General features: G+C 50.1%; 1 protein-coding gene across 1 annotated transcript in view; it reads left to right on the top strand.

Moving 5' to 3' along the window:
* Rps6ka1 (ribosomal protein S6 kinase A1) overlaps window positions 1-11,520 on the top strand; it is a 40,786-nt gene extending 29,266 nt beyond the window's left edge. The window contains exons 17-21 of the mRNA XM_031377032.1: window positions 7,400-7,830; window positions 8,013-8,089; window positions 8,201-8,318; window positions 10,149-10,286; window positions 10,616-11,520. Coding sequence (XP_031232892.1) covers window positions 7,400-7,830; window positions 8,013-8,089; window positions 8,201-8,318; window positions 10,149-10,286; window positions 10,616-10,738 — 887 coding nt within the window. The 3' untranslated portion in view covers window positions 10,739-11,520. The remainder of the gene's footprint in view (window positions 1-7,399; window positions 7,831-8,012; window positions 8,090-8,200; window positions 8,319-10,148; window positions 10,287-10,615) is intronic.
* Window positions 11,521-11,742: the final 222 nt, after the last annotated feature.

The raw sequence follows: 11,742 nt of genomic DNA, 5'->3' as shown, positions 1-11,742 counted from the left end.
CTGGGGGGTGGGGTGGGGTGGGGAGTGTCCAAGGTCATAACCTGGGCAGAATGAAAGAGCCTGCTGGCTCAGGAGCGACTGTCTCCACATTGCCGGTCAGAGGGGACTACAGGTGGGTAGGTAGCTAATTGTAAGAGGAAAGGAGAGATGAGGCCAGACTCAAGACCGTTTGTCCAGTACCTACTGTGTGCCACACACCAGGCCAAGTTTAATTTAAGAGAACGTCTCCTTTGTTCTTTCATTGGGATTTCCACAGAATCCTGAATTAGATGTTTGATTGTTTGAGTGACCTGTCAAGTCACTGGCACTTGATAGGTCAAAAGTCCGAAGGTTGGAGTTGTATGGTCTTTTTCCCAGGGTCATACAACCGGGGAAAATTTGTTTGGAAGGTGCGTGGTATTCGAGGGGGTGACCCAGGTGCTGAGAGAGAGAGAGTGGGTAGGGCCAAAGAGCAGGGTGTGGCTTTCTTTGCTGATGTTGCTCTGGTGGGTAAGCTGAGTGGGGGTTAAAATTCCTTATGACTGTGAGTTAGTTACCTCGTGCTTCTCCCTGGCTGAGGTGATGTTTTAAGGAGCATCTGATGAGACAGTGTAAGGGGTTACGAGTGATGGCAGCCTAGTGTCATGTGCCTTAAATCCTAGCACTCAGGAGGCAAAGACAGCTCAATCTCTGAGTTTGAGGCCAGCCTGGCCTAACTAGTGAGACCTCATCCCCAAAGAGGAGAAAAAGTGTAGGAAGTCAGACATGGCCGCCCACCTGTCATCCTAGCACTTGAGAGGCCAAGGGAGGAGGAGCATCACCAACACATCACACACGCAACCAGTCTACATGCATGCATGCATGTATGTATGTATGTATGTATGTATGAGCTTGCATTTGTATAGGCAAGTATGTGGGCAGGTATGCATGCATGTGCCTGCGTGTAGAGGTCAGAGGCTGATGTTGGATGTTGTCCTTAATCACTCTGCATTTACTGAGTCTCTTGTTGATCTAGGATGGTGCTGACTAACCAAGCTATTTATTTTAGGATCCCTGCCTCCCCTTCCTAAGTGTTAGGATCACAGGTAGGCTGCCCTGCCGGCCCCGTGCTGACGTGGATGCTAAGGATCTGACCTGTGGCTCCCAGGAGTACACGGGGGGGGGGGGGGGGGGGGTGGCGTTTTGCTCTCTGTTGCTGTGGGAAAGCATACAGCTAAGGGAGGGGAGTTCGTTCAGGTTGTACTTCCCAGGTCACAGTCCGTTTCAGGGAAGTCAAGGCAGGAATCTGAGGCAGGAACTGCAGCAGAGACCACAGAGAAGCGCTGCTGCCTGATTGGCTCACTGTGGCTTGAGAGGGCATTGGATCTCCTGGAACTAGAATTACAGACTGTTGTGAGCAGCCCTGTAGGTGCGGGAATCAAACCTGCGTCCTCTGGAAGAGCAGCCAGTGCTCTTAACTGCGGAGCCATCTCTCCAGCCCCAGCTTCCTTTCTTTATATAACCCAGGACTATGTGCCAAGTGGGCTACACAGAGAAATCCTGTCTCCAAAAAAAAACCAAAACAAAAAAATAGTATGTGCATGTGAGCACAGGTACACATTGGGGGCCAGAAGAGGGCAGGTGTGAGCCACCAGACGTGGGGCTGGGAAGCAAACCTGGTTCTCTGGAAGAGCAGGCAACAGTGCTCTTAACCGTCTCCTCGGCCCTGGTCTGTTTCGAAACTCTGCCTCAGAGCAAACAAATGTAAGAACAGTACCATTTCCCTCTGAATAGCCACATTGAACAGTATTTGACACTTGGCTTGTAAATACCTATAGCTAAGGAATTTTTGTTTTTGAGTCGGGGCCTTCTATACCATTAATAAGCACTCCTTTGATTCTAGCAGTCAGGAGGCAGGGGCAGAGAAATCTCTGTGAGATTGAGGGCAGGCTGGTATCTTTATCGAGACCTCATCTTCAAGTGCATGTGACCTCATCCACTTGGGCCCTGTTTCTTAACTGACTTACAATTTGCATAAAATGTACACCAGTGTCCTCTGCCGTGTGACACTTTCCTGTGGTGAGCCACTTCTGTGCATAAGAGATCTGTAGTTCCCTTGGAATATCTCAGGTTCTAAATCTCCGGTTTCCTGGCAGCATGATGTGTGTCATGTGTCACGCCTGTGTTTCCTATAAGTGGAAATGTTTAATGATCGAACTGATCATTAAAGCACAGCGGGGTTTTTTTAATCTTTATTATTTTTTTAAGATTTATTTATTTTATGCATATGAGTACACACTGTAGCTGTACAGGTGGTTGTGAGCCTTCATCTGGTTGTTGGGAATTGACTTTTAGGACCTCTGCTCGCTCCGGTCAACCCCGCTCACTCCAGTAGACCCTGCTTCCTCATTCCCTGCTCGCTTCAGCCCAAAGATTTATTTATTATAAATAAGTACACTGTAGCTGTCTTCAGACACACCAGAAGAGGGCGTCAGATCTCATTACAGATGGTTGTGAGCTACCATGTGGTTGCTGGGACCTTTGGAAGAGCAGTCCGTGCTTTTACCTGCCCCTATCTTTATTATTGTTATGATTGTTCTTATTAGCTTGTTTTTCAAGATGGGGTTTCTCTGTGTAGTGCTGGCTATTCTGGAACTCACTCTATAGACTAGGCTGGCCTCGAACTCAGATCTGTCTCCCTCTGCCTCCTGAGTGCTGTGATGAGAGGTGTGCAGTACCACATCCTGCTTTTGTTTTTATTAATAGTTTTGAGATAAGGTCTTATAATATAACCTGAGCTAGCCTTATACTTGCTATGTAGCCCAGGCTAGTCCTGACAACCTTGCCAGGCTGGCTTGGAACTCACAGAGATCCACCTGCCTCAACCTTCCCAGTGCTGGGATTATAGACTGTTCTATAATTATGTATAGATTCCTGTTCCTAGCTGGAACACTTAGCTATTACAGGCCACTGAATTGCAAGGAATTCTAGTTTTCTTGGTTTTTAACTGACCATATCCATAGAGGAAGAATTAGAAAGAGGGCTTATGACCATGTCTAACCGTTGGCATCCAGTTCCACGTTTTAGTGACAGGGTGGGAGTAGAGGGTCATGATGTCCTCTGCTCATACCTAGGGATAGAGCCTCATAGTACCTGAGCTAGCTCTGTACAACAGTTGGGCTCTCATTTGATCTTAAGAACAGGTTCTTTCGAGCCAGGCGTTGGTGGCACACACCTTTAATCCCAGCACTTAGGAGGCAGAGGCAGGTGGATTTCTGAGTTCGAGGCCAGCCTGGTCTACAGAGTGAGTTCCAGGACAGCCAGGGCTACACAGAGAAACCCTGTCTCGAAAAAAAAGAAAAAAAGAAAAAAAAGAAAAACGGGTTCTTTCACAGGACCATTTGGTGATATGGTCTGTGTTGGATATTCTGCTACAAAGCAATAAAGTAGGTCGGGGGCTGGGGGAGGCAGCCAGAATCACTTGTCTACTGAGTGGGACATTGTACTTGATCCTGCATGGCATCCCAGACACAGACTCATGTTGCCCTGATTACTCAGATGCCAGATGGGAGCCACCCCATCTCCTCGTGGGGAAGACCCTCCTGTTGAAGAGTTGTCTTTTCAGAGTATTTGAATCCATTATTTTGCTAAACTTGGCAAAAATGTCAGTGTTGGATTGCGTATAGCTTACTAAGGGAATTCTTATGCATTTGTTACTTAGTATGTGTGGGAGTGTGTGCCACTGTGTGTGTGTGTGGAGGTCGTATGTGTGGGAGTGTGTGCCAGTGTACATGTGTGGAGGTCATATGTGTGGGAGTGTGTGCCACTGTGTGTGTGTGGAGGTCGTATGTGTGGGAGTGTGTGCCACTGTGCGTGTCTAGAGGTTATATGTGTGGAAGTGTGTGCCAGTGTACGTGTGTGGAGGTCATATGTGTGGGAGTGTGTGCCAGTGTACGTGTGTGGAGGTCGTATTTGTGGGAGTGTGTGCCAGTGTACGTGTGTGGAGGTCGTATGTGTGGGAGTGTGTGCCACTGTGCATGTGTGGAGGTCATATGTGTGGGAGTGTGTGCCAGTGTACGTGTGTGGAGGTCGTATGTGTGGGAGTGTGTGCCACTGTGCGTGTGTGGAGGTCATATGTGTGGGAGTGTGTGCCAGTGTACGTGTGTGGAGGTCGTATTTGTGGGAGTGTGTGCCAGTGTACGTGTGTGGAGGTCGTATGTGTGGGAGTGTGTGCCACTGTGCATGTGTGGAGGTCATATGTGTGGGAGTGTGTGCCACTGTGCATGTGTGGAGGCCAGAGGCTAACTTGTGTAAGACATGTAGTAAAGATCGAACTTGCAGCCATCAAACTTGGCTGCAAGTGCCTTTGCCAACTGAGCCCTCTCAGAGGCCTAGAATCCTTTTATAAGAGGGAACTTTACCTTATAAGCAAAGCTTAAGTTTGCCTGCCATGTGGGTTTTGAATGGTTGTGTTTGAAGTGGCTTTGGTTTCTTATGTGGTCAATGCAGGCAGACTAATATTTAACCATGTCAGATCAGAGTGTTAATGTTTCCTTCTGCTGTCTTGTTAATACTGGTTAACGATCCCCCCTAACAGCTTCGCCTCAATTGTAGAGTGTTTGTCTGGTGTGCTGGAGGCCCTGGGTTCCATCCAAAGTCTAAACACACGCACACACACATGTTGGCCCATGACTGTAACCCCAGCTTTCTGGAAGCTGAGACAGGAGGATCATGAATTTGAAGGCAGTCTGAGCTGCTCTGTAGCAAGCAGCCTGGGCTATAGAAAAAGGCCTTGTCTCAGCAGGGGTGGTGGCACACGCCTTTAATCCCAGCACTCGGGAGGCAGAGACAGGCTGATCTCTGGGTTCGAGGCCAGCCTGGTCTCAGAGTGAGTTCCAGGACAGCCAGGGCTATAAGAAGGCAAAGTTGACCTAGTGAATTATCGGTGCCGAACCTGAAGCTTCAACAAGGAACTGATTTCCAGAACAGGAGTCTCCAAGAGCACTGGGCTCCTTGAAGATGCCACATTTGGGAAACAGTTTCTCTCCCAAAGCCAGTTTAGAGGTCAGCGTGGTTTCCTTTCTGGCCTTTCCCAGACTCTAGGGGCTGTTGCTGAGGACCCGGGCGCCTTTTTATTTATTTTTTTTTTTTGAGGCGTTTGCAGGGCTCTGTGGCTTGCTTTGGTGTCCCAGGCTGAGCATCCACAGAAGCTGAAAGGATTGACGGGCACCAGATCCAAGACACCTGTTTGTTTTAATAGCATCTGCTTATTGAAATGCCTCATAAATACAACATGACGCACAAGTCACAATGCTGCTCCGTTTCCGGGCAGTGAACTCACCCCATTGCAGCTCTGACATCAATACACAAAGCCTTTCCCCTCTCTCTGCAGAGCCGGCCCGCCCGCTCACTTCTCTTTTCTTCTTGGTCGTTTGTTTTTTTTTTTTGTACTTTTGGTGGTGATTTGGGGGTTTTGGTGTTCTGGTTTTTTTTTATTGGGGGGGTGGTTTGTTGTTGGGATTTTATAGTGTGAAGCAGGAAAGAGCCTTACTGTGTACCCAGGCTGTGCGTAGTGGGATTGTAGGCTGGTGTGGCCACTCCAAGGCTGGGCACCCTTCTGTCTGCCTTCCCTTCTGTCCCTGTCATTGACATTCATTCACCTTGCTGTGGGCTGCAGTTTCTGTTGCTGGGTTGAATTCCACAGTATGGATCGTCCAGTGAACTCTTCTTACCTGTTGATAGACACTGGTAGTTGTAGTTACAGCCACAGATGAAGTTGCTATGGCAACCCAGGGCTTGGGTTTGGGGGAATATGTTTGCATCTTTTGTTTTGTTCTTTTGTTTGTTACTGTGTAGCCCTGACTGTTCCGGAACTCACTTTGTAGACCAGGCTAGCCTCAAACTGAGTGCTGGGATCAAAGACCTGTGCCACCACTGACTTTTTTTTTTTTTTTTTTTTAATTAAAGCGTTTGTGTGTGTGGAAGCAGAGTCCAGTTGAGCTTTGTCCTCTCCCTCCGCCCCCATTCCTTCCAGAAAAGGCTTCTCCTTGAATTTTGGGCTTGTATTTCTCAGCTAGAATGGAAGCCAGGAAACTGTAGCCATCTTCCTGCCTCAAAACTGGGCTTCCATCTGAAACCACTGTGGGGTGACTGTAACAAACACCCAGGCCCTGAGGCAAACATCCTGGTCCTTCCCTACAACCCTAGACCCTGAACACGTGTCAGGCAAGAGAACAGAAGGCAGAGTGGCGGGCCACACAGCTGTGGAGGGTGAGGCCAGGCTCCCCTCCCTGGCCTGCAGAAGGGGTGGGCTTTGTTCTGAGGTTGATGTCGTAAGGTTTGGTGAGGTCAGCTGCCTTTGAAAAAAACGGCCTGAGTTGCGACGTGGTAACTGTCACCTCGTCCCCAGAGCCGTGTTTCATCTAGTTGCTGTGGTCCCCACTCTGTCTTCCCACTCACACCTTCCCAGCCTGCTGTGACTTTCTGTGACAGGATACACACCTGGTGGCCAGGCAGCAGTGACTGGAGCTTTTCTGAACTGTGCCCCGCCCTCCTCTGTTCTAGCTGTATTGAGACTCCGTTCCTGTCAGAGAGTTACTCCTTTCTTTATGTTGCTAGGGCAGGGTCAGATCACAAACTTCCCTAATCGATGTTCCCCAAATGTGTCCTTTGTGCCACAGTAAACTGGGAAGGTCCCGTGGTGGTCAGGGCTGAGTTTCTCACAAGTCAGGGTTTCTCTCAGGGTCTCCATTTCCTCCTCTGTAAAATGCCACATGCCTATTTTCTGAGGTGTGGTGAGTGGCCCCAGTGTCACCATGATTGTGAAGTGATGTTTTGAAAAGGCTTGTTTATATGCGTGTCTGTGAGATTATATGTGTATGTGGTGGAGGAGAAAACATGAGTGTACCTCTGGCAACCAGAACGGGCTGTCAAGTGTCCTGTTACTCAACACCTGCCCTGCCCTCAACGATCCTTCTGTCTCTGCCTATCCCACTTGGAGGTGGGGTTACAGGCACAGCACATGAGTTTATTCTGTAAGTTCTGGGGTTCAAATTCTGCTCTGATCTTCATGATAACTTAACCAAAATTCTTTTTTTTTTCTCTCTTTTGGTTGTGGTGGTGGGGCATGGGTGAGTGGGGTTGTTTAAGAAAGGGTTTCTCTGTATAGCCCTGGCTGTCCTGGAACTCAACTTTGTAGACCAGGCCGGCCTTGAACTCAGAAATCCTCTTGCCTCTGCCTCCCAAGCACTGGGATTAAAGGTGTGCACCACCACTGCCCAGCAAGGGAAAGAAATCTTTACAAAGAAAGGAAGAAGGGAAGGGGAAGGACCAATACTGCAGGGGGTGAGGGCAGCCCTAGGAGAGAATGGGTGATAGGCAGGCCGCTGGCATCTTCACAGAAATTTCAAAAGGGCGATGCAGAGCCAGTGAGGTGGTTCAGCTTGGACAGGTGCTTGGTGCCAAGCCAGACAACCCAGATGTGGTCCCCTGGACACACACAATAGAAGAATCGACTCCCTCGAGTTGTATGTCTTGGCACCTACGCACACAATTTTTTTTAAAAGGCAGTATACCAACACAGGGCCCCATTTCAATACCTTCCCCTCTTCTAGAGGTCTGTCTGTCAGTCTGTGTGACTTTCTCAGTTCTGACCTTTGGCATGGGTCACTACTCCTGCATCATATACCAACCCCAGCCCTCTGCCTCCAGGTCGTCCACAGGGACCTCAAACCCAGTAACATCCTGTATGTGGATGAGTCTGGGAACCCCGAGTGCCTGCGCATCTGTGACTTTGGCTTTGCCAAGCAGCTGCGGGCTGAGAATGGGCTCCTTATGACACCTTGCTACACGGCCAACTTTGTGGCACCTGAGGTAAGTGGAGGCATCAGGGGGCCCTGGGCCTGCTCTCAAATGTCCCATACTGTCCAGACCTTGAACCAGGTTCCAAGGGAAGACGTATAGCCCATGGCCCTGACTCTTCTCTCCCCTTATGGGGAATGTGTGCCTGTTTCCTGTGCCCCTCAACCTGACCACCCTCCCCTGCCTCCTGCCAGGTGCTAAAGCGTCAGGGCTACGATGAAGGCTGTGACATATGGAGCCTGGGCATTCTGCTGTACACAATGCTGGCAGGGTACGTGTGAAGTCTGGGCCCCTGACCCTGCCTTTGGGAGCTCCCAACCTCTTAATCTAGTGCCCTGATGGAGGCCAGAGGCTAAAGCTGGATTTTGGAACTTCTCTCTAGATACACTCCATTCGCCAACGGGCCCAGCGACACACCAGAGGAGATCCTCACCAGGATCGGCAGCGGCAAGTTCACCCTCAGTGGGGGAAACTGGAACACGGTCTCTGAGACGGCCAAGGTGAGTCTGTGAGGCCTGGAGGGTGGAGCCAGGCTGACATCAGCGCCTTTCCACAGGTCTAGGACAGGTTTCCTACAGCCTCCCGCTCCCAAGTAGCATGTTCCACAAATTCCCGTTACAGTACTACCCAAGTAGAAGATTCCCAGACATATGCTTCTCCCCTGTGTCTGGATAACTTCACTGCCCCGTCTGTGTTCTGGGCCCTAAGGGATGCAGAGAGCTGCCTAACCCCTGTCTCTCTCCACGGAGAGTTGGTGTGGTAGAAAATACACCAGCCCTTTGAGGCTAGCACTCCGGCCAGGTGTGTGGGCGTCTGTCGGAGTCCTGTGAACTGCCTGCCTAGAGGAGACAGTTCTTAAACTTTCAATATTGGGACGTTTCTATAGTCTTTTTTTTTCTTTCAAAAAAAATTACTTATTTTATGTATATGAATACATCATACTGTCTTCAGATACATCAGAAGATGGGCATCAGGTCTCATTACGGATGATTGCGAGCCACCATGTGGTTGCTGGGAATTGAACTCGAGACCTCTGGAAGAACAGTTGGTACTCTTACCCGCTAAGCCCCATTTCTATATTCATCTAGAACATCTCATAGCATGGTTGAACCCTTGGTGAATAGCATACCACATACACTGGGTGTTGTCACCTCTATGCCTCTTAAGTAACAACTCTGCAGGACACTCAAGCTGGTGGAGGGAAGAGCTAAGTTTAGGCTTTTTATTTATTTGAGGCTCTGTTACTGTTTTAGGGTTTGTTTGGTTTTGTTTATGTTTGTCTCGCTGTATATCCTAGGCTATCCTAGAGTTGGTCTGTACACCAAGCTGGCATTAAATTCACCTACATTCACCCCCCTCTGGCTCCTCAGTACTGGGTTTAAAGGTGTACACTACCACAGCCAGCATTCTTTTCATTATAATTATGTGGGAGTGGGGGGAGATATATACATGAGTGCTGGTGACCTCAGGCCAGAAGGCATAGGGCCCCTGGAGATGCTCTTACATCTGGGTGAGCCTCCTGCAGGAGTGCTGGACCTGGGCGGTGCTGGTGCACACCTTCAGTCCCAGTACCCAGGAGACAGAGACAGGCCGATCTCTGAGTTCTGGTTTCAGCCTGCTCTACAGAGCAAGTGCCAGGACAGTTAAAAGGCTACACAAAGAAACCCTGTCTGGAGAAACAAACAAACAAACAAACAAAAAAAACTGGAGTGCCAGGAACTGAACTCTGGTCTTCTGGGAGAGCAGTAAGCACTGAGTTTGTTTCTTGGTTTTACTTTGAAGATGAGGTCTCTCCCAGCCCTGGCGGGCCCTCAAGCCCAGGCTGATTTTGAACTTGTGACCCCACTGGTTCTGTCTCCCAAGTGCTGGGATTAAATACCTGGTGTGTTTTTTCATGGGTTTCTCTTTTCATTTTTGTTCTTCCTTGTGCTGGGGATGGAGCCCAGCACCTCGTGCGTGCCACACCAGCTCTCAGGCTCCTACCCCAAGGAGAGTCAAATTTAAGCCCCATCTGCCTGCATGCCCCCTCCCTACCCCCAATCTTCAGGCAGCCCCCACCTTTCCTCATGGCTTTTCTGAAGGAGAAAGGAAAAGATGTGCCCCACATACCTGGTGCAGCAAGCAGGGGAGAAAGAGGTCCTGGGATGGGGCAGGGAGGAGGAATTTGATATATAAAGACCAGACTGCGTGGGGCGCTTGTAAGGGCTCAGGCCAGAGATGGCTAAACATATCAGAACACGGTTGGCCTTCTAGTCATTGGCCATCAGTGGGGCACAGCTCTCTGCTCCCTCAGTGCCCCATCCATCACCTCGTTTTCCGTGTGTCTCCAGGACTTGGTATCTAAGATGCTGCATGTGGACCCCCACCAGCGCCTCACAGCCAAGCAGGTCCTGCAGCACCCGTGGATCACCCAGAAAGACAAGCTTCCCCAGAGCCAGTTGTCCCACCAAGACCTGCAGCTTGTGAAGGTCGGCACGAACACCTGGGGCTGCCAAGTGTCTGGGGGCAGAGTTGTGGGGGGTTGGTCTCAGACCAGTGGGTTATGGCAAGGACTTGAAGTGACAGAGCCAGACAGTTCTGGTCTGCCTAGAACCAGGGGATGTGGCAAAAGACAAAGCCTGCCCCTCAGGGAATCGCAGACATATGCAGTAGTGTGCATGCATTCTGCGTCCCAGGAAAAACTGGTAGTCATGAGGCTACACCAAGGCTAGAACGCTGGGCTGAGGAACCGTAGGGGGGTGGGGAGGGCCAGACCCACCCTCCTTCGTGGTCTGATCTCCTACCTTTTCTCTCTTAGGGAGCCATGGCAGCTACATATTCTGCACTCAACAGCTCCAAGCCCACCCCTCAGCTCAAGCCAATTGAGTCATCTATCCTGGCCCAGCGGCGGGTGAGAAAGCTGCCATCCACCACCCTGTGAACCACCACAGTGGAGACAAACTCCTCAGAGGCGGAGTCCTTCCCAGAGGGAGCAAGCCCGAGTCACAGGACCAAGTGGAGTGGAGTCCGAAGGGAAGTAACCAGCCCAGATCACCCGAGAGGGTGTGAAGTGCCTTCCTCCCCAGGACGGGCTCTTCTGGGCTCAGGCTCCATCGTGTGAAAGCCACTCACTGTACAAACTATTTTTTTTAAGGAAAAAAAAATGACATCATCTACCGTGGATTTTTTTTTTTTTTTTTACAAGATCCATTTGCCTTTTTGGCCATCGCAGTCCCAAGAGGAATAATGAGTCACGTGTGTGGCTGAGACTCCCTTGATAGTTTTGGGGCCCTCCCCACTGTTGGCTGTGGAGCCGTCTGCACACAGGACTCTAAGCAGGTCCAGCATTGCCTCTCAGAGTAGTCTCCTGGCTCCTCAGCAGAACTTGGTCCCCAGCCCTCTCTTTTTCCGTTCTGTTCTGGGGTTCTAGAACCACTTTCTGCTAGAGCAAGGGACCCCACCCTGTCAGCTCTTGGCTCCAGGCACCAGCATCCAAAGTGCCCATCCACGGTGGGCACCCCGCAGTCGGATCGGACAACCCCGTGGAGAGGAAGGAGGCAGAGAGCACTTTTTGGGAGACTTCTTGTCCGCCGCTGGACAGAGTTCACAGGAGACTAAGGAGGCAGTCCACAGGGGATGAGGGCTTTTTCATTTCCTCCTCAGCTGGTAACTCAGGGTTCATCTGTCCAAGGCCTTTCTAATAAACTTACAATCCAGTCAAAGCACCCGCTCTTCTGATTTTTATCCTCCTTGAAGATTTTGATGGTGACAGGAAACAGGCTAGGGACAGGTTAGCCAACTTGCTTGGAGTACACGTCATTTGAGGGGCATGTGAGAATTCCTCTGGTTCTGTGCATGTATTCCATCACAGTACAGATAAACACTAATGACATTAGCAACCAGCAGTGATCGCCAGCCCTTTATGATAAACATCCAGCCCAAGGC

Source organism: Mastomys coucha, unplaced genomic scaffold, assembly GCF_008632895.1.
Source record: "Mastomys coucha isolate ucsf_1 unplaced genomic scaffold, UCSF_Mcou_1 pScaffold18, whole genome shotgun sequence".
Taxonomy (NCBI): domain Eukaryota; kingdom Metazoa; phylum Chordata; class Mammalia; order Rodentia; family Muridae; genus Mastomys; species Mastomys coucha.
The sequence above is the reverse complement of the archived record's forward strand: the minus strand, read 5'-3'. Positions and strand labels throughout refer to the sequence as shown.